Here is a 23,441-nt window from a genome sequence, read left to right on the forward strand (position 1 = left end):
ACTAAAGCCAAATTTCAGCCCATCTCTATTTTTATTTCTAGGTTATGCAACCCAAAAGATTCAGGATTGTTTCTTTATCATTATATAAAGACCTCTTTCTCACTAATAGTGCTTTTGGTTGGTAAATATTTAGCCATATATTAATATTGCTATATACCATCTTTCTTTAGTAATGACCTGATATGTCATTTTTCTATCCCTTTACTTGAAACCTTTCTATGTAACTGTTTTAGGTATATGTCTGTTATAAGCATTACAGCCAGAGTTTTTAAAACTGGAATCTGAGATTCTCTAACTAACGAGATGAGTCTGTTTACATATATTTTGATTACCATTATATCTGGATTTGTTGTGTCTGTGCGTGACAGAGAGAAATACATGCGCATTATGTTGTTTTCCATGGTTTTTCTTTGCTATTTTCCCTCTTTGGAGATTGTTTCCCATTTTCTCCTCTATTGGTTTGGAAGTTACACACTGTTTTTTCACTGGAGGCCTGTCCAAACCGTGGGTCCAGGCTTATAAATGTCGAGGTATGGCCAAAAGAGCTAGCTAGGGAGAAAGCCAAAGTGGAACTTCGGGCTCTGCCATTCCCTGCCTCTGCCCCAGGAAAGTCACAGCACTTCTGCACACGCCCAAGGACCCAACCTATGGCAGTCCCACAGAGCTTCTCGCAGTTTTTCTGCTGGTTACTAAGAGCAGTTCTGGGATCCAAAACCTGCCTGTCTTTACTGTGGCATATTTCAGATTGAGTCCTAAAAGGAAGCCAGCAACCGTGCTCATTTACCATCTTGTCCAAAGCTGGGCAAAGCCCTCCTGGGAGAACACTTCCTTAAAAATGTGCGCTCTCTAGATTAATAAACATCTCTGATAGGAAGACATTCCTGGTAGAACATGAATCTATTTAAAGATATATCTGAAAGTCAAGGTCTAGCTGAACAATATATATTTTTATCTAAAACAAAAACACGGTCCTTCCCATTGTTTGGAGGCACCTGATACAATTTGGCTAATGTACTTAAACTACACAAACTTTGCTGGAATTTTTGTTTTCATTTTAGGTCACGGGCATTACAGTGGCCAAGAATAGTAAAATTTGCATTTGGGGGCTCACTGATTTTACTGTTTGACAAGTTCTTCCTGCAGTTCCCAGCCCAGATTTTATTTCTGTGTTTATTTTTCTTCTTCCCTATTACATAGAAGAAAAGCCTTCATATAGTAAGAAATTATTCTATTGAATAATTTGAATACATCCCTAATGATCATTCTTTTTAAGGTATGATCTTCTCTGCTGGTGTATAAAAATATGCCCCATTCTAATCTGTAATTAGGTGAAGTTGAAGCAGCAACTCCATCTTTACTTTTATTATCTGTAACCTTCCCAAGAGTTGAAGAAAATGCACTTTGAGGTGGTGCTGATTGTAGGACTAATTCAGACTCTTCCTAGTTCGCTTTCTGTTCCTTCTGCTTTTGATCTTGGGGAAACCATAGGACTTTTTAAATAGCATGCATTGAATCAGTAAGATTAAAATACAAAATATATTGGGTAATTATGTTGTAATCTTGTCTTTTGATGAACTCTCTGTACAAACAAGCTTAAAATACTAACCAAATGTTTTTCTTCAAGCTAATGATTAAATTGTCATTTATTCTGAGTAATACAAATGCCTTATGTTTTTATCATCACTTAGCCCAGCAGAAGAACTATATTTTGGAAGTACGGAATCTGGAGAGAAGAAAGCTTTAATTGTGTTGACAAATGTAACTAAAAACATAGTGGCGTTTAAGGTAAATTTCTGAAAGAGAATAAATTATGTGTGAAAATTTGACATGGCAGTGATTTTAGACACATTTTAATTAAAAGATTGATAATTTTGAATATGCACAATGTTTTGATTTATGATATTTTTAAGTATGCTATACTACCTTCTGGCTTTAACCATGTGGCACGAAATTTTTCCTGGGTTCTGTATTTCAGTCTTTTATTTGCGGTAATAGGCTAATGCCCAAATTGATCCCAGAATTTAACATTTGTTGTAAATAAAATTCCCAAGGATAATCACTCTTCATCATCTGAATAATTCATAATAACAGTGAAAAATAAAACTATAAAATCAAATGTGCATTTCCCCCAGTGCAGTATATTTAGGAATGTAGTTTATACTGGATACTAACCTGATACTGAGCATTAAATGTAACAAGACTGAGTTGGAGGTATTACTTCCTTAAATCACATATTTAAATTTAACCGCTAGAATGTGTGGATGTCCTTTGATTATCTACTCTTTTTATCATTTCTGAACACTATTGTAACATGTGTTGTAATGTGCATTCACTTCTTTGAATATGTATTAAATTCACATGATTAGCAGACAGGATAAATATTTAACAGATGGAGTAATTTTTGTATTTAAGATGAAGGCTAAGTGACAGTTGGACTTAAAAGATGAGTGAATATTTTTTTAATACTTGAGATGCTTTTTTCCTATTGGTGGCTAAAGATACATTCTATGCATAACCACAAAGCTTATTTTGTAAATTTTGGTTATTGATTAACTGCTGATTTTGTTAAAAGTCCTTTTTAAGCCATTTCCCAAATAAAAGCAGAAAGATTATTATGTGACTACTTCGTTTATAAACAGGTGAGAACAACTGCTCCAGAAAAATACCGAGTCAAGCCCAGTAACAGCAGCTGTGACCCTGGCGCATCAGTTGATATAATCGTGTCTCCCCACGGGGGTAGGTTGTCCCATGATGGCCATGGTGGGGTGTGCTGGGGTGGGAGGACCTGGGGCTGGGCCATGAGTCAGCAGAACTGGACTAGAATCTATACATATAGTGTCAGCAAGTCACCTCACTGCACTGTAGGTGTCTGCTTTCCCACGTGTAAAATGAGATGGGCAAATGGGTCTCTAAAGTACTTCCCAGCATTACAAAAATGTTCACTGTTTTTAACGAGTAAAATTGTTTAAACTGATGCCAGTTGAAAAAGAAGTCCTCATTTTTAGAAGGACTTTTTACGATAGTTTCATATTCTTATTTTTCCTTAACGTTTTTCCCCCAGAATAATGCCTTAAACCACATCTCTAACCCTTTATAAAGATTTCTGTTTATATAATAAGCTGCTCTTTTGAAATGCAGGTTTAACTGTCTCTGCCCAAGACCGTTTTCTGATAATGGCAGCTGAAATGGAACAGTCACCTGGCACAGGCCCAGCAGAATTAAGTCAGTTCTGGAAAGAAGTTCTCAGAAACAAAGTGATGGAGCACAGGTATACTTTTTACTCACAGGCATTCCAGTGTGGTGGGCAGGATCAGAAAGAGAAACGTGCCTGTATGGCAGGCATACCTTCCTTCTAGAGTTTGGCAGACATTGAGGCATCTAGTGTGGGCCCTGAGTTCTGCAAGGCTGTGGGGTGCCCAGGTGAATGAGACCTGGGGTTTCTCAAGACGGTTGCTAATAGCAGATGCCTGCTTACAGGCCAATGCAAGAGTCTGGATGTGTCAAAACGCAGATCTTGTCTGGTAACTGCAGTATAATCACGGGTGGGAAGAATACCCCTTAGAGTCAATCAAGGTCCCTGTGATTGACCAGTGGTCTCTGAATGACCACTGATCTTTTTAACTCTTCTCTAAATTTGGTAGATGTCTTCTGAAAGTGGAGGTAAAAAGAGCCTTGTAATTTCATCTTGCTAAGGAAGTACGTAAGGCTAGCCGCCATACTCTTTCGTGTCCTCCTTTCAATTTGGTCTTTCCGAAGATACCAATAAGAACTTTTTAGGATGAGAACTCTCTAAATTTGTTTTTCAAACATAGAAGGTTTTCCATTTCAAAGGACCTATCATCTGGCCATTGACAAGTAGGATCTTATATTAATCTCAATCGTGACTCAGGCCAATAAGACTTTTGTAGCTTAACCATGGACGCAAGAGATATCCTATAAAAGGGTTCAAAAAAACACAGTTCTCACAAGGTCAGAACATTCACTCCCAGAGGTAGCATAAGAAATCAAAACCTTCATTATCTCAGGCAGTAAGAATGGTGTAGTGCAAACATGGCTCAGGTTTCCCACAAGAACGTGAGATGCCGCCAGTCACAGACCCGCTCATCTGTGACACCAGACTCATGCACCGGAAAGAGACAATAAAGGTTAAGACAACAAAGGCCCACTATGGACCGGGACCCCTTCTGATAAACTCCCATGGGTGCCGTCACAGTCAAAGAGAATGCTGCTTGTCACTTAGTGTCTCAGACTGGGCACAGGCAGACTCCAGCTGGCAGAGACCAGAGGGAATCTTCTCACTGGTCACAAAGCCACGCTCTCAAGATAGAACAAGACGTAATGAAAAACTCATTTGGGCCTATGATTCTCCTCCTTGTGACAAATGACACAAAAGAAACAAAAGAAAATAGTGACCATCTCTGAGAGGAAAAAGGATCAATAGAAAACAAGACTACTCATAACAAAAATCTCTACCAAAGTCGCTACACCCAAGGAACTAGTTCCCACAATTATTTCTCCTTCTAATCTAAATTTGGAAAGGAAGAGACAGGTAAAAATTTTTCCCTTCCCCTCTTAGCCTGGCACTACAATGAGATTCAGGAGAGCTGATGTTGGTGAGAATTCTTATCCTTCGCCTGCTTCTGCCAGTTTTCCAGGATCCAATCTGCAGACCCCCAAGCAAGTATGGTTTCTGAACAGGTCCCATAGTAAGTCACCAGACTGTAGGGCAGGAAAAATAATTTTCCTTTACTCTTCTAGGTTCTTCGCTTAGACTCCCCCACCCCAAATCAAAGACAGAGTAACAGGAGAAAAACATTAGTTTAATAACATGGATATCTCTTATGTACATGGGAGAGACCCAGGGAAAACTAGTAACTCCTTGAAATGGCCCAAGCCACCACCTTCCATACCATCTCCAGCTAAAGACCAAAGCAGATGTGTGGGTGGAGGGGGGAGCGATTTGGGGGGTGTTATCAGGCAAAGCTCAGTAAACCAGGGTCATGCTGTATGCATATTTAAGTCCTCACCTTCTCCACTGATGAGTTTCTAGAGATTTATTCATCTTCCTCTTCCTGTTACAGAGAGGGAGACACCTTACAAATGGAGAGTCCCCTTATAAATGTAACTTTCTTACAAAAGGGTAACTTGTACTCAGTTTTCAAAGCTTTTCCAGTGTCTGTTGTTTCTCAAAAAATAACCAGCTCGAGATAATCCTTACACCAAAGCGGCATGTTTTGGAGGTGGCAGATTCTGTCCCCTTCAAAGATAAATACACACTGAACTCCTACCTTAGGTGTATCCGGGGAGAAGAATGAGTACTTTCACCTGTGTTACATATACTTGTGTTTTTCTCATTTTATTTTTTACTTTTAAAAAAAATTATTAATAATTTTAAGAAGTTTTTTTTCCTTTGGATTTTCATAGGTTAAGATGCCATATTGTTGAGAGCAGTAAACCAACCACTCTCACGTTAAAAGACAGTGCTTTTAACATGTCAGATAAAACGAGTGAAGATATGTGTCTACAAGTAAGTGTTCGTTCTTCCTAAAACAAAATTGTTACTGCTAATTAACATTAGAAATCTATTTTTTTCCCACTGACGTAAGGAGAACCTTTGGCATAGACACGACAGAAATGCTCTCTTCTTTGTGAAGGGAAGCCAAATCAGAAATGGTAAGCAGCAAGTTACTTCTGGAGATCTACTAACTTTCTAAAAGCTCTGGACATTTTGATTTGAACTAGGTACCATATAGCCAAGTGCATGGTGCTTTGAGGGGTAATCAAAGAATTTGATCTCACTGAACGTTACCACATAGTGCATTTAAATTTGAAAAAGATGGGGGGGAGGGGCTCTCTTTCTAAGTAGCTGGTTTCTGAACTTCCAGGAAGTTATTGCTTTGCTCCTTTCTCAGCTAGAAAATTAGACCTTTTCCAAACGAGAGTAGGCAGGTACAGGTCTGTTCACCAAACAAATCTAATTCCTCATTGCATTTCCAGCTCCCAGCCTATCAGAGTAGATGGACCACATCCTGTAAATGTTTGGATTTCTAATATTCCTGTTGGCATTCACATGATTAATATACTGTTTTATTGATACAAATCTTTCATCCTTTTTTCCCTCTTTAGCTCAATCGTTTACTAGAAAGCAATAAAAAGCTTGAAGACCAACTTCAGCGTTGTATCTGGTTCCAGCAGCTGCTGCTTTCCTTAACAGTGCTCTCGCTTGCTTTTGTCATCTCTTTGTTCTGTTTGTTGTTCAATTAAAGAAGTGCTCCTCAGTAGGAAACATGGCTCTTTTGTCCAGTAGTTGGAAAAAGTAAGATCCAGAACGTCTCCACCATGCTACTAACAGTGTCACCCATCTGTGCTTCCTAAAAGGAAATGTGCAGCGCAGAGGGGAACAGATACAAGTCTTGAAAATAAACTTAGAATAAGGAAACACTGAAGAAATGGATGATAAGAGTGTATAATTAGTTATTAAAGCAAGGAAAGACATATCCGTTGTGTAAATTAAGTTTATATGTAACTTATTTTTTTCCCTTTGATTTGAATACTTTTAAAGCTTAAGTTTTATCATGTACATATATGAGCTGAACTGAAAAGTATAACATGCTTTGTTGCAGCCAAAAAACGTAATCTGCTTTTTTATCACATAATTATTATAGCTGAGCCAACTTACTAGCTTTTCTATGTGTATATAGAACATGTATATTGGAAAAAAACATACAGAGTAATTTCTGTAATCATGACTTTGTAATTTTGAGAATTACTTCCAGACGCTAGTCAATATTCTTTTGGAATGTAAAACTATTTAATGCCAAACCACCTTTTGCCTTTGTTTCTTATCGGCCCTCCCTTGCCTTTTGTTAATTTCAGACTTTTTTATGAACACTCTCATTTAGGTAGAATTTGGAAAACTGAGTTTGGTTGGATTTTCCTTGAATTCTGTTAGTGATGTCCAGAGGGAATCTCTCTTCAGTCCCACTTTCCAGTCTTTCTTATGCAGTTTCATGTTGCTTGCGATGGCTGGACCCCGACCTGAGCCTTTTGCTTCATTTATTATAAAGGCTTGATCCTCTACTGCCCATCTCCACCCCCTTTTCTAAATGAAACGAGTTATATAAAAATTTTCGAAAAGTTTGTTTTTGAGATGCATAGCAGTATAATTCATTTACATTTCAGTTCCTTCTTAAAATCAGCCATGAAAGGGGAACTTGACAAAAGAGTATAAGGATGAAAAAAAGAAAAAACGAAACTCAAGTGTCAGTTCTCCGTTTAAGAGTGAAAAACAAACTCGTGACCAAGTATATAAAACCTTCAGACCAGGGCTAAGGGACATGCCTGATACTCTGCCTTTGTCACAGTAATACCAAGGACGGTTCCTAAATTCCTAAAAAAAAAAACATCTTGCAGGAGCAGAGCCTAATGAAATTAGTTTGTTCTCCTCGTTAATATGTCTAGTTCAGTCCATGTTAGTTCATGTGTAAATCTATTTTATATGAAAGAAAGCATAGTCTGCCTGTAAAATAAATTGTGAGTTTTGATTAAGCCACGTTTGGAGATTTATTGTTATTATTATTGTTGTTGTTGTTGTTGTTGTTATTATTATTATTCTGAGGTGTAGTGTTGGCAGCTTTCATCTGGAGAAGTTGGTTCCAAAATAGAGTTATGAAGAACAATATAATAAAGTCCCTTCAAAACTGGCCTAGGATATCAAACCTTAAAAGGACACTGGTCTGATACTTTGTCTTAATTTGGGTTTTTCTGTTTCAGTTTGCCAACTCCAGACGTGCAAGTGACGGCAGTCCGCCCTAAGTACTATCCCTAGTATCTGCCTGTGTGTGCGCACAGCGGTTTCCCCTTACATGTTAGATTCGTGCCTTTAATACAATCTAATCCCAAAGTGTATGTTTTATGTTCCTCGGCAAATAAATGAGGAAATAATTAGTCAAAATTGGGAATGCATTGTCCTAACAGTGTCCCTTTAATGTTTCATATGAAAATTACGTTGATTCACTAAAACGCTCTGCCCTGATGTTTGGCCAGTTGAATTTAATAACATATCTTGTTAATGTTTGTGTGTCTATTTAATGTCACTAATTAATGAAAATTAACTAGAAAATCAAAGCATCTAAACTTTGGTACTTGTCTTGATTAATCACATATATTTACATTTGATTTTATTCTGTCTTGATTTTATTTAATCACATTTGATTATTTTTGGTACTCTAAAATTAATAATTTTATTTTGAATCATGTCATTACCTGTTTATGACAGATTACCAAGAATCAACATTTAGATTTCGATTGTTTTCACTTGAAGATGAAAATTAATAGATTTTGCATGAAAACATTAATGGAATATCATTAGTTTGATCTGCAAGCAGCCTAAAAATGCAATTGCTGGTAAATCTAGCCTCAAATTTCATAAGAATACCATAACTTTTTATATCTTGCCACTAACTTTGACTGGATTTAATAGCACTTTATTGTACAATTGCAAAAAAATATATTCCTAGAATTGTTGCCAGTGTAATTTCTCTAATGTTCTGGTGCTTTTCATATATTTTCAGTATTTTTATTACTATATTGGTATTTTCTTTGTATAAATTGATCAAAAGAACATGTTTTCTATTTTAATATGTTTTAGACAAATAATTACATTTATGAAATAAATATCATTAGGAAAAATCTCTGGTCTCTAATTGCTAAAGCACCTTAAAGTCAATGTTCAGACTCACTCTGACCTTTTAAAGATCACATTAATTTCTTTTAGACCTGCTTTACATTTTTATAAGGACAGCCCTGCAAGCTTCCAGATGCAATGGTGTTATCAGGTGACCTCTCCTTAGTGTCCCTTTTCTCCTCGCCCCTAGTCAGGGTCTGGCTGCTCTTCAGCAGAGCTGTTTTCCTCTGACTTAGCATTGGACTCACTGTCATGGCTGGGAGCTCCATCATGAAATCTATTGCCAGAACTACCCCACGTCCCCCCAAATTCATACCCACACACCTTCCTGCCTGACAAGTCCTACCTAGCTGCTGGGCGGATGGAAGGCAGTCCCTGCGAGTAGGCACTGGAGCATGGGCATCGGCGTTGTTAGGAAGGGGCGGCCAGAGGGAAGAGGCCCTGGGGATTACTAGTGTGGTCCCCTTGCCACTAGAAGACACGACACCCAAATGGCAGCTACTGCTGCGTAAAAATAGAATAGAATGAATAGGACAGGTCCATCTTCTAAACTGAAAAAGAAGTAAGAGACACACCCAAAGAGAAAATCCAAATAGAGCTACAAAGACAGAGGGTAATGTACCAAGAAGCACCACACCTGCCCGGACTAGGAGGATGTATGTGGTCTCCTTTCCTAAAAGACACACTTTTCTAGGAAACAAGAGCTGTGGGGAAAGCTCCAAGGAGGAGAGCACATTGCTTTACAACAATCTTCATCTCGTTCTCCCCTAAATGTTCACCAGCAACTCGAGGTGCCCTGATGTCAGAACTTGGACCCAGAAGCACAGGGCCTCCCTTCTCTCCCTGGTCCAAGAGGACACTGGAAATCCCATTTCTGGCTGAAGCAATGGTGGTTAGGAGCGAGGGCTCCGAAGTAACACTGCCTGCCACTTGCTCCCTGTGTGACTTGGGCACATTAGTTGAGCTATGTCAGCCTCAGTTTCCTCACTCTATGTGAGTCTGACAGTCACAGTAGTACTTTACAGGACTGATGGGAGAGTGAAAGGAAGTAATGCATTTAACACAGCCCTGGAGAGGCTGGCCCTGCTTTACTCATGTTGCCTCCACTGCCTTCCATCCCAGCTCCCGGGAACTTCTCCCACTTGAGTTGATCTTCCTGAATAGCCCACCTCATTCAAAGACAAACATCAGTTCTGCAAACCTTTCCCTGCATTTTATTTGTACCCTTGCCTTCTTTGCACCTCACTCTTCATTCTGGTGCCCAGGTCAAGGGACACACCTGCAAGGCCAGTGATGCTCAACGGCCTTGACTCCTGTGAAGGAGTATCCCTTCCAGACTGAGGAAGACATTGTCAGGTGTTTCCCTCCACCATCGCACCCACGGCCTCTTCAAAACACCACACCCATGGAACTGGTCTTGCAGTATTCCACCTGTAACCGTTTCCCCTCAAATTTGTAACAATTCAATAAAGATATCACATAGGACTTTTTGCATCTTCATAAAAATGTCACCCTTACATTGAATAGAATTACCTCCCTGTAATGCATAAAGTTTGTCTTCCCTTCTCTACCCCACCCATCATGTCCACTGCCATGCAAAGTAAGACATGTTGAAGTATTTGAGACAATTGGTTCAACTGGCAAGAATACAGAAGAGCATCTCCCTGACCCATAGGGGCAAGATATGTGCACACTTTCATGTCTTTCTAGAGGGACAGTTTGAGTGGTCCTTGAAGCCACAAGTGCATGCTCCTTTGTCCTGAACAGTCAGGGAATACATCATACAAGTTTGGACAATTAAGTTCATGAACTTGTTGCAATGATGTTGCTAACCTTTTTTGATATCAGAGGGGTTATTCATTAATAATTTGTACCAACTGGACAAACAGTTAAGCAAGTTTACTATTTGGAAGTGCTGAAAAGGCTGTGTGAAAAAGTTAGATGACCTGAACTTTTCTCCAACAATTCATGGCTCTTGCATCACGACAATGCACCAGCTCACACCGCACTGTCTGTGAGGGAGTTTTTAGCCAGTAAACAGATAACTGTATTGGAACACCCTCCCAACTCACCTGATCTGCCCCTCAGTGACTTCTTTCTTTACCCTAAGATAAAGGAAACAGTGAAAGGAAGATATTTTGATGACATTCAGGACATCAAGTGTAATACGATGACAACTGATGGTCATTCCAGAAAAAGAGTTCCAAAATCGCTTTAAGGGTGGACTAGGCACTGGCATCAGTGCATAGCTTCCCAACGGGAGTACTTTGAAGGTGACCGTAGTGATTTCAGCAATGAGGTGTGTAGCACTTTTTCTGGGATGAGTTCGTGAACTTAATTGTCAGACCTCGTACAAGCTAACCTAAATCATGGGCGTGTTATCCCATCGCATTCACTAGCCTTGGACCCCAGTCAAGGGGAGAGGGTTATATAGGGTGTTGGATGGGACCATCCAACCGATTCCCTCCATTTTACAGACCAGGAAACAGAGGGGTCAGAGAGCTTAATCCAACCTTACCCAGTCTCATTGATTGCTCACAGATGTCCTCCACATGAAAGGAAACAGACTAGAACTTGTGCTAAGCACCAAATGACAGGCATGAGGAATAGTATGTCTCTATCCCACTTGGCTTTTTCCAGTCTCATGGCTTCAGTGCATATAAGTATTCAAACTTTTATAAATAAATTAAGGGAAAGTATGTCACCACTATTTTAAACATTTATTTAATCATAAAAATCTTTGAGAAGCATTCTCACGATAAGTTAATGTTCTAGGGCAAAGGGGACTTCCAGTAATTGTGCGCTTTTGTAAACAAAGCTCTAGTGAAAAACAATAAGTTATTTTAAACTTTCCCTTTTCTTTCAGAATAATCCATTCACTTCAGTTAACTTATTTAAATTAGTTTTCTTGGACATAAATATGCTCTGTGAAGGTAGCTATACAAAAAAAGTTAAAACTGTAAGAAAGGGAAAAAGTCCTTTTCTTACAGAGATTTGCATCATGATTCCCAGCATTATACTGTCCAGTTTACTTGGGATCAAACTCTAGAAAATCCCCTGCAAATTTTCAGGTCATTCTAGAGCTCTGCACCCACATGCATGTGTTGAAAAATCTCACTAGTTCTTCAAAGTCATCTCAAAGTGTCCTTCTGCACACACTTGCTATTGACCCACAAATTCCGACTTGATTTCACCTTCTATGTATATAGTTGTGGTTCTGAATGCAAGAAACTTCAAACCTCCTAGTATTATGCCTCTCCCGTTGCTGGACCTGAAACTATAACAAAGAAGTGCATCATTTGTCTTTCCCACTCCAATAATCATCTTTTTTGCATCAAGTCTTCACTCTAATTCTATCACATAGGTTCATTCAGTAGAACTCACTGTGTGCAGTTAAATTTGCCCTGAATGGCTTTTGCCCACTAAGAGGCAAATGGACTTGAGCCACTTGAGTCAAATACCAAATCACTCTTCTCAGTCAGAAACTAAATGTCAAAAATGTGTTTTGGGTACTTTTCCAATATTCTAACTCTATGACTCCAGCCACTTCCTTTTGGGGGGGGGGAGAGAGGGAGGGGGTTATGACTAGGGGCAATAACAACAGTATGACAATCTACTAATTTTAATTTTTTGTTAATGTGGCTGACTGATAAGTTGCTAAAAAGGAAACTGATGTAAAAAGCAAACTTTCCTTGAAAATCCAGTATTTACTGCTCCGGGATCTTTTAAACCGCTTAAGATCTTAGTCATTAAAAGTCAGTGCTTAGGGTAGAAATGAATATAGTCAGAAAAATTCATTAGGAAGGTACTGCAAAAAAGATGGGCATAGTAACCCATAACTTGGTGAATCTAAACCTTAATTTTAACACCAGATAAAGTATTTGATTCGTCTTTGGTGGGGGGGGGGGTCATGTAGCACTGTGTGTGTATAGTATCTTTGAAAGTAGAATCCCCCTCAGCAAGATTCTCTTAAGAGACACAAAAAAAATTGAGAATGGAAGAAAAACATTCATATTTACCATTCTACATACATTGAGTGGAGTAGACCCTCTTGATTCCAACATTAAGAGCCAAATATAAGTGAGGTTGCTCATATAGGGCAAAAATCAGAACTGAAATCTGGTCTTTCCCTTAGACAAACCTCTTTAGGAAGCGTCCTCAACACATTTCCACTCCATCTTGCTCCCTGTTGTCTCATCCATCCTAATGCCTATTTCCATCACTCTAACAAAACGGTACTCACTAAGGTCCAGCAATGACCTCCTTGGCACTTCATCAGTGGACCTGTTTCAGCCTGGCTTTGAAGTGATTTATTGCAGCAGCATTTGGCTATACCAACCACTAAGTTTCTGAGACAATGAATTCCTGCTTTTCTTCTCCCACTGACATTCTTCAGTATTGTTTACTGGCTCATCTTCCTCCACCAAGTCTTTAAGATGTTAAAAGTTGGGAATGTGCACTCTTTCCTTTCTCTCCATAAGCAATCTCCTCCATATATAGGGCTACAATTAGCATTGGTAAGCCATTAACCCTTGGATATTCTAAGCAGACCTCCCTGTTCTAAGTCTAGACATACGTATCTACCATCAACTCAGCAGTTCCAAGAATCCATCACAAAATGTCAAAAACAACTCATGCTCTTTCCCCAGACCTGGTCTTCCAGTCCCCACCTCAATGGATGGCATCACACTCTGTCCATTTACACCAGCTAGAAACATGACCTTCATCTTTGACCCCAACAAGGCCCTTCCCCTTCTACTTCTCTCCCTCTCCACTGCCAGCACCTTGTTCTTCAATCCACAGCGTCCCTCACCTGGACTTCTGCAACAATCTCAAGAAATGTCTGGACATCCCTTTGACTCTCTGCAGTACTATCTACATATTGCATTCAGGGATATTCAAGACCCATTGAAAATGCACACCCGATCATATCACTCCTCAGATTAAAGCCTTCAAGTAGCTTCTATCGCTGTTAGCCCATGATTAAATTTCCTAACTTGGCCTACAAGCTCCTGAACGATCTGGCCCTTGCCTACTTTTTCTGCCTCATTTACCTCCCCCTTCTCTCCTTCTTTATGGTTTGGTCCCATCTCTTTTCCTGGAATTCTCCTCCATCCCAACCTCCTACCTTCACCTCCTCACAGTGGACCTCAGCTCATCATTTGCTCAGAAAACGTCCCTCTCTTCCAACTCTCAGCACTTTTATTTAACATAGTATTGGAAGTCCTAGCCAGAGCAAGTAGGCAAGAAAGAGAAATAAAAGGTATCTATATTGTAAAGGAAGAAGTAAAAGTGTCACTATTTGCAGGTAACATGATATTATATATAGAAAACCCTGACAGAAGACTTCCGGAAAAATGGCGGCGTGAGGTGAGCCTCTGTAAAGCTCCCCTGGAATTTACAAAGAATCGAACAACAAAAACTCCACAAAGGACTCCCTGCACAGCAGACAGGCAAGACGAAGAGGCCCACTGCTGAAATCACCTACAGGTGGGAGATTCGCGCGAGTGGGGGAGGAGGAAAGGGAGAAGTGTGCAGAGACGGAGCCGCGCGGGGGCAGGACGCAGACCTCGCTCAGTGCGCCGAGCTCGCTGCTTCCCGGAACTACCGCAGCTGTGGGAGATCGGACTGCTAGGGCTCCGCCAGGGCTCCACAGGGCTGAGGGGACAGCATATAACACGGCTGAACCCAATGCTCACGGCAGAGACCTCGGAGAAAAGACTGAGGGAAAAAGGCTGAAAACGGTGGTTTAAGCCCGCACTGCCGAGCAGAGAACGGAGCCTTAGGCACTGAGACTAGCCGCCCCCTCCCTCCCCTCCCAGAGCTCGCCCCGCCCCCACCTGCCCGGTGCTAAAAGCGAAACAGTAGCAGTGTCAGATCAAAACAACAGAAAATTTGCTATTTTGAGAACTGTGACCGCAGACACAAATTCACAGCCCAACTAGTTCCGGCAAAGGGGAGAGAGCTGTGGAATCTGAATCAGGAGCTGGAAGAGCTTTGGAACATCAAAAGCTCTCCACATACCCACCGGGACACTGCGCCCTGCGACCTAGACGAACTATTAACAGAGGAGAAGCCCGTCTCCCAGGGAATCCCCCCATTGTGTGAGAAGTTGGAATAATGCAGAGAAAACATAGCACTACCGTGTGGGAGAAGAAAAATAAGCTGCAGTTGGAGAAATAATAAAACATTCTACCAACAAGTACTGGCAAACAAAAGAAAAACCGCTTTCTATCAACCTGTTGCAGAAGTCACTCCTGTAGATGTCTAGGAAGAGAAATAGTAAACCAGTAATCGCCATGAATAACCAAGGCAACAAGATAGCTCAGAAAGAAAGTGAAAAATCTCCAGAGAAGGCACTTAAAGATACAGAAATATGTGACTTAAGTGACAGAGAATTCAAGATTGCAGTTCTGAAAAAACTCAACGAGATACAAGAAAACACAGATAGGCAGTTAAATGAACTCAGAAACTCAATTAAAGAACAGCATGAGCATTTTACGAAAGAGATTGAAATTTTAAAAAAGAACCAAACAGAATTTCTGGAGATTAAGAACCCAATAGAAGAAATTAAGAATGAAATAACCACCTTAGGTAGTAGAGTTGACCAGATGCAGGAAAGAATCAGTGACATCGAAGATAGAAACCTGGAAATGACACAGATAGAAGAAGAAAGAGACTTGAGACTTAAAAGAAATGAAAGAACTTACAAGAACTTTCTGACTCCATCAGAAAGAGCAATATAAGAATAATGGGCATACCAGAAGGAGAAGAAAGAGAGAAGGGAACAGAGAATATATTCAAACAAATTGTCGATGAGAACTTCCCAAATTTGTGGACAGAACTGGACCCTCGAATCCAAGAAGCAAATAGAACACCTAGTTACCTCAATCCCAACAGGCCTTCTCCAAGGCACATTGTATTGAAGCTGTCTAAAATCAACGACAAAGAAAGAATCCTCAAGGCAGCCAGGAAAAGAAGACGGTAACTTACAAAGGAAAGCCCATTAGATTATCATCAGATTTTTCAGCAGAAACTCTACAAGCCAGGAGGGAGTGGAACCAAATATTCAAACTATTGAAAGAGAGAAATCATGAGCCAAGAATAATATATCCAGCAAAGATATCCTTTAGATATGAAGGAGGAATAAAGACCTTTCCAGACATACAGAAGCTGAGGGAATTTTCTAATACACGACCTGCACTACAAGAAATACTAAAGGAGGCTATTCGACCACCATCAACAGGGACAATTTGTGGCAACCAAAACTCAAAAAGGGGGAGAGTAAAGGCCTGAACCGGAATATGGGAATGGAGAAAGTAAGCGTGCTGAAGAAAATGGAATACTCTAAATATCAAACTTTCTTTTACATAAACTTAAGGGTAACCACTCAAAATAAATCCAGAATTGAAATATATACTGAAATAAAAGAAGAAACAGAGGGAAACATCATAGAATACCACCACACAGAAATAATAGACAACAAAAAGGCAAAGAAACAATGGAGACACAGCCTTACCAGAAAACTAAAGATAGAATGACAGGAAATCCTCACATATCAATAATCACCCTAAATGTAAATGGACTGAACTCACCAATAAAAAGGCACAGAGTAGCAGATTGGATCAAAAACTAAACCCAACCATATGCTGTCTCCAAGAGACACATCTCAGCTACAAGGACAAGCATAGACTCAAAGTGAAAGGGTGGAAATTGACACTCCAAGCAAATGGTACCCAGAGAAAATCAGGTGTAGCCATAATGATATCAGATGAAACAGACTTCAAGGTGAAAAAGATAACAAGAGACAAAGATGGACATTTCATAATGGTGAAGGGACTGTACAACAAGAAGACATAACAGTCATCAATATTTATGCCCCCAATCAGGGAGCACCAAATACACCAAGCAACTACTAACAGAACTAAAGGGAGAAATTGACCAAAACACAATTATACTAGGGGACTTAAATACATCATTGACAGCTATGGATAGATCATCCAAACAGAAAATAAATAACGAAATAGTAGCCCTAAATGACACATTAGATGAAATGGACATAATTGACATTTATAGAGCACTTCATCCTAAAACATCAGACTATACATTCTTTTCTAGTGTACATGGAACATTCTCAAGGATAGACCATATATTGGGACATAAAATCAGTCTCAACAAATTTAAGAAGATTGAAATCATACCATGCATATTCTCTGATCACAAGGCTTTGAAATTGATATCAACTGTAAAAAGAAAGCGGAAAAACACAAATACATGGAGATTAAACAACATACTTTTAAAGAAGGACTGGGTCAAAGAAGAAATTAGAGGAGAGATCAAAAGATACATAGAAACAAATGACAATGAAAATACATCCTACCAAAATTTTTGGGATGCAGCGAAAGCAGTTTTAAGAGGGAAATTTATCTCATTACAGGCCTATCTCAAGAAACAAGAAAACTCCCAAATAAATAACCTCATGTTACACCTTAAAGAACTAGAAAAGAAGAACAAGTAAAACCCAAGGTCAGCAGAAGAAAGGAAATAACAAAAATTAGAGCAGAACTAAATGAAATAGAGAACAAAAAGACAATAGAAAAATTAATGTGACAAAGAGCTGGTTCTTTGAAAAGATTAACAAAATTGACAAACCCTTGGCTAGACTTACTAAGATAAAAGAGAGAAGACACTGATTAACAAAATCAGAAACGTAAAAGGGAAGTTATCACGGACACCACAGAAATACAAAGGATCATCCAAGAATACTATGAAGGACTATATGCCACCAAATTCAACAACCTAGAAGAAATGGACAAGTTCTTAGAAACATATAGCCTTCCAAGGCTGAACCATGAAGAACTGGAAAATCTAAACAGACCGATCACCAGTAACTAAATTGAATCAGTCATCCAAAACCTTCCCAAAAGCAAAAGTCCGGGACCAGATGGCTTCACTAGTGAATTCTACCAAACCTTCAAAGAGGATCTAATACCAATTCTGCACAAACTCTTCCAAAAAATTGAAGAAGAGACAGTACTCCCTAACTCATGTTATGAGGCCAACATTACCCTGATACCAAAACCTGGTAAGGACAGCACAAAAAAAGAAAACTACAGACCAATATCTCTGATGAATACCGATGGAAAAATCCTAAATAAAATTCTAGCAAATCGAATACAACAATGCATTAAAAAGATTATTCATCACGACCAAGTGGGGTTCATCCCCGGAGCACAAGGATGGTTCAACATACGAATCCATCAATGTGATACATCACATAAACAAAATAAAGGACAAAAATCATATGATTATATCAATTGATGCAGAAAAGCATTTGACAAGATACAACATCCATTTATGATTAAAACACTTAATAAAATGGGTATAGAAGGAAAATACCTTAACATAATAAAGGCCATATATGACAAGCCCTCTGCTAATCTCATAATTAATGGAGAAAACTGAAGCCCTTTGCTCTACGCTCAGGAACACGACAGGATGTCCCCTATCACCTCTGCTTTTCAACATAGTGTTAAAGTCCTTGCCAGAGCAATCAGGCAAGAGAAAGAAATAAAAGGCATCCAAATTGGGAATGAAGAAGTTAAATTATCACTCTTTGCAGATGACATGATGCTATATATAGAAAACCCTAAAGACTCCACCAAAAAGCTATTAGAAACAATCAACGAATACAGTAAAGTTGCTGGCTACAAAATCAACGCACAAAAGTCCATTGCCTTCCTATATACTAACAATGAAATCTCAGAAAAGAAATACAAAAACAATTCCTTTTGCAATTGCAGCAAAAAGAATAAAATACCTAGGAATAAACTTAACCAAGGATGTGAAAGACCTATATGCTGAAAACTATAAGACATTTTTGAAAGAAATTGAAGAAGACACAAAGAAATGGAAAGACATTCCGTGCTCATGGATTGGAAGAATCAACATAGTTAAAATGGCCATATTACCCAAAGCAATATACAGATTCAATGCAATCCCCATCAAAATCCCAATGGCATATTTTAAAGAAATAGAACAAAAATCATCAGATTTGTTTGGAACCACAAAAGACCCTGAATAGCCAAAGCAATCTTAAGAAAAAGAACAATAATGGAGGTATCACACTTCCTGACTTTGGCTTGTACTACAGGGCTACAATAATCAAAACAGCATGGTATTGGCAGAAAACAGACACATAGACCAATGGAATAGAATTGAGAACCCAGAAATAAAACCACATAAATATGGACAGATAATTTTGACAAAGAAGCTAAAACATACAATGGAGCAAAGACAGCCTCTTCAATAAATGGTGCTGGGAGAATTGGATAGCCACGTGCAAAAGAATGAAACTGGACTGCTATTTGTCACCATGTACCAAAGTTAATTCAAAATGGATCAAAGACTTAAGCATAAGACCTGACACAATAAACTGCATAGAAGAAAACATAGGTACTAAACTTATGGACCTTGGGTTCAAAGAGCATTTTATGAACTTGACTCCAAAGGCAATGGAAGTAAAAGCTAAAATAAACGAATGGGACTATATGAAACTTAAAAGCTTCTGCACAGCAAAAGAAACCATTGACAAAATAAAGAGGCCACCAACTGAATGGGAGAAGATTTTTGCAAACAGTGCCTCCGATAAGGGGCTAGTATCCAGAATATACAAGGAACTCATGCAACTCAACAACAAAAACAAACAACCCAATTGAAAATGGGCAGAGGACTTGAAGAGACATTTCTCCAAAGAGGACATACAAATGGCAAATAGACATATGAAAAATGCTCAACATCACTAATCATCAGAGAAATGCAAATCAAAACCACAATGAGATATCACCTCACCCCAGTCAGAATGGCTATCATCAACAAGACAAATAGTAACAAATGTTGGAGAGGCTGTGGAGAAAAGGAACCTCATACACTGTTGGTGGAATGCAGACTGGTGCAGCCGTTATGGAAGGCAGTGTGGAGGTTCCTCAAAGAATTACGAATAGAATTGCCATATGACCCAGCAATCCTCTCCTGGGTATCTACCCAAAAATCTGAAAACATTTAGAGATAAAGACACGTGTGCTCCAATGTTCATTGCAGCTTTGTTTACGTGGCCAAGACATGGAAACAACCAAAATGTCCTTCGATAGATGAATGGATAAAGAAGTTGTGGTATATATACACAATGGAATACTATTCGCAGTAAGAAAAGATGATATAGGAACATTTGTGACAACATGGATGGATCTTGAGAGAGTAATGCTGAGCGAAACAAGTCAGACAGAAAAGCAGAGAACCATGTGATTTCACTGATATGTGGTATATAAACCAAAAACAACAAAAGAACAAGACAAACAAATGAGAAACAGAAACTCATAGACACAGACAATAGTTTAGTGGTTGCCAGAGGGTAAGGGGATGGGGGTGGGAGATGAGGGTAAGGGGGATCGAATATATGGTGATGGAAGGAGAACTGACTCTGGGTGATGAACACACAATGGGATTTATAGATGATGTAATACAGAATTGTACACCTGAAATCTATGTAATTTTACTAACAATTGTCACCCCAATAAATTTAATTAAAAAAAAAAAAAAACCCTAAAGACGCCTCCAAAAACAATTGGAACTAATCAACAAATTCAGTAAAGTTGCAGGATACAAAATCAGTATGTAAAATGTTGTGTTTCTATACATTAATAATGAACTACCAGAAAGAGAAATTGAAAAAACAGTCCCATTTACAATTGCATCAAAAAGAATAAAATACCTGGGAATAAATTTAACCAATGAGGTGAAAGGCCTGTACACTGAAAATTATGACATTCATGAAAGAAACTGAAAAAGATGCAAATAAATGGAAAGATATTTTGTGATTATCAATTAGAAGAATTAATATTGTTGAAACATCTATACTATTGAAAACAATTTACAGGTTCAATGCAATCCCTATCAAAATTCCAATGGAATTTTTCACAGAAATAGGAAAAAAAATCCTAAAATTTATATGGAACCACAAAAGACCCTGAATAGCCAAAGCAAACTTGACAAAGAACAAAGCTGGAAGCATTGTGCTCCTGATTTCAAATTATACTACAAAGCTACAGTAATCAAAACAGTATGGTACTGGCATGAAAACAGACACATAGATCAATGAAACGATAGATAACCCAGAAATAAACCCACACATATATCATCAATTAATTTACAACAAAGGAGCCAAGATTACACAATAGGGAAAAAATAGTCCTTCAATAAATGGTGTTTGGAAAACTGGACAGCTATAAGCAAAGAATGAAACTGGACTACTATCTTACACCATACACAAAACTTAACTCAAAATGGATTAAAGACTGAAATATAAGACCTGAAATCCTAAAACTCCTAGAAGAAAACATAGGCAGTAAGCTCCTTGATATCGACCTTGGCAATGATTTTATGAATTTGACACCAAAAGCAAAGGAAATAAAAGTAAAAATCAACAAGTGGGACTATATCAAACTAAAGAGCGTCTGAGCAACAAAGTAAACCATCAACAAAATGAAAAGACAACCTATGGAATGGGAGAAAATATTTGCAAATCATATCTGATATGGTGCTGATATCCAAGACACATAAAAAACCTCATACAACTCAATAGCAAAAAAACAAACAATATGATTTAAAAATGGACAGAAGAGGGCCGGCCCTGTGGCTCAGGCGGTTAGAGCCCCATGCTCCTAACTCCGAAGGCTGCCAGTTCGATTCCCACATGGGCCAGTGGGCTCTCAACCACAAGGTTGCCAGTTCGATTCCTTGACTCCCACAAAGGATGGTGGCCAGCGCCCCCTGCAACTAAAATTGAACATGGCACCTTGAGCTGAGCTGCCACTGAGCTCCCGGATGGCTCAGTTGGTTGGAGTGCATCCTCTCAACCACAAGGTTGTCGGTTCGACTCCCACAAGGGATGGTGGGCTGTGTCCCCTGCAACTAGAAAACGGCAACTGGACCTGGAGCTGAGCTGCGCCCTCCACAACTAAGACTGAAAGGACAACAACTTGAAGCTGAACGGCACCCTCCACAACTAAGATTGAAAGGACAACAACTTGACTTGGAAAAAAGGCCTGGAAGTACACACTGTTCCCCAATAAAATCCTGTTCCCCTTCCCCAATAAAATCTTTTTTAAAAAAATCACGAATTCAACTAGATTAAAATTAAGAAAGTGGACAAGGCAAAAACAAAAAAACAAACAAAAAAATGGACAGAAGATCTGAATAGACAGTTTTCCAAAGAAAGACATACAAATGGCCAATAGATACATGAAAAGATGCTCAACGTTACTAATCATCAGGGAAATGCAAATCAAAACCACAATGAGATCACCTGTTAAAATGGCTATTATCAAAAAGAGAAGCAATAACAAATGTTGGCAAGGATATGGAGACGAGGGTACCCTCGTGCACTGTTGGTGGGGATGTAAATTGGTGCAGTCACTATGGAAAACAATATGGAGTTTCCTCAGAAAATTAAAAGTAGAACTACTATATGATCCATCAATTCCCCTTCTGGGTATTTATCCAAAGAAAATGAGACACTAATTCAAAAAGGTATCTGCACCCCCATGTTCACTGCAGCATTTATTTATCATAGCCAAGACATGGAAACAACCTAAATGTCCAGTGATGGATGAATTTATAAAGAAAATGTGGTGTGTATTTTATATATTTATGTATATATGTAATATATATGTAACATATTATATAATGTATAATATATGATATACAATATATAAAATAAATATATAATACACACAGGAATATTATTCAGTCATAAAAAATGTCTTGTCATTTGTGACAACATGAATGGACCTTGAGAGCATTCAGACAAAGACAAATACTATGTGATCATACATGTTGAATCTACAGCAAAGAAATAAGTTCATAGATACAGAGAACAGATTGACGGTTGGCAGGGGGTGGGGTGTAGGCCAAATTGGTGAAGGGTTCAAAAGATACAAATTTCCAGTTATAAAAACTTTAAGTCATGGGATGTAAAATGCAGCATGGTGACTATAGTTAATACTGTATTGCATATTTGAAAGTGGCTAAGAGAGGAAAGCTTAAAAATTCTCATCACAAGAAAAAATTGGTAACTACATGTATGGTGACAGATGTTAACCTGTCTTATTGTGGTGATCATTTTGCAATATATACAAATATTGAATCATTATGTTGTACACCTGAAACTAGTATAATGCTATATGTCAATTATACCTCAATTTAAAAAAAAAGAAAAGGCATCTTTCATTCCAAGAAGTGGTCAGGTCCTGCTATTAGATGTTCCCATGATGCCACCATGTTTTCTTCATAGCACTTATTACAGCTTATATTGAGATATTTGTGTGGATTTTATTAATGCCTTTCTCCTCATTAGACTGTAAACTCTGCAAGGGAAGGGATGGTGGCGACCATCAAGTCCCCAGCACTTAGCATGCTGATACCTGCCAAAGGGGTGGAGCCTACCTGATGAAGAAATTCATTTAAATCCTGGGATTTAAAAAATAGATTATTCTGAAGTTCTAGGCTGGCCTTCCCCTTCCTCCCTTATAGTTTTTTTCCTCGTGTACATCAATCAATTAGCATTAACAAAGCACAGCTTTAGGCAAAGCGTATAACTTGGTGCTGTAGGAAAAATAGCAAGTGAAAGAGACAGTGGCTGTTCTCAAAGAACCCAGAATAGCTGGTCTGCAGCCCTGCAGGGTTTATAGGTCAGTAG

General features: G+C 38.8%; 1 protein-coding gene across 2 annotated transcripts in view; it reads left to right on the forward strand.

Annotated features, from left to right (window-relative positions):
- Nucleotides 1–8,693, forward strand: part of MOSPD2 (motile sperm domain containing 2) — a 44,990-nt gene extending 36,297 nt beyond the window's left edge. Inside the window, exons 11-15 of one of the 2 annotated variants that reach the window (XM_019746332.2) lie at nt 1,689–1,785; nt 2,640–2,736; nt 3,139–3,268; nt 5,425–5,527; nt 7,774–8,693. In XM_019746332.2, coding sequence (XP_019601891.2) covers nt 1,689–1,785; nt 2,640–2,736; nt 3,139–3,268; nt 5,425–5,527; nt 7,774–7,815 — 469 coding nt within the window. In that variant the 3' untranslated portion in view covers nt 7,816–8,693. Of the gene's footprint in view, nt 1–1,688; nt 1,786–2,639; nt 2,737–3,138; nt 3,269–5,424; nt 5,528–6,126; nt 7,561–7,773 lie in introns of those variants that run through there. The other variant, XM_019746331.2, reaches the window with a different exon arrangement.
- The last annotated feature ends 14,748 nt before the right edge of the window (nt 8,694–23,441 follow it).

This window comes from Rhinolophus sinicus, chromosome X (genome assembly GCF_036562045.2).
Source record: "Rhinolophus sinicus isolate RSC01 chromosome X, ASM3656204v1, whole genome shotgun sequence".
NCBI lineage: Eukaryota > Metazoa > Chordata > Mammalia > Chiroptera > Rhinolophidae > Rhinolophus > Rhinolophus sinicus.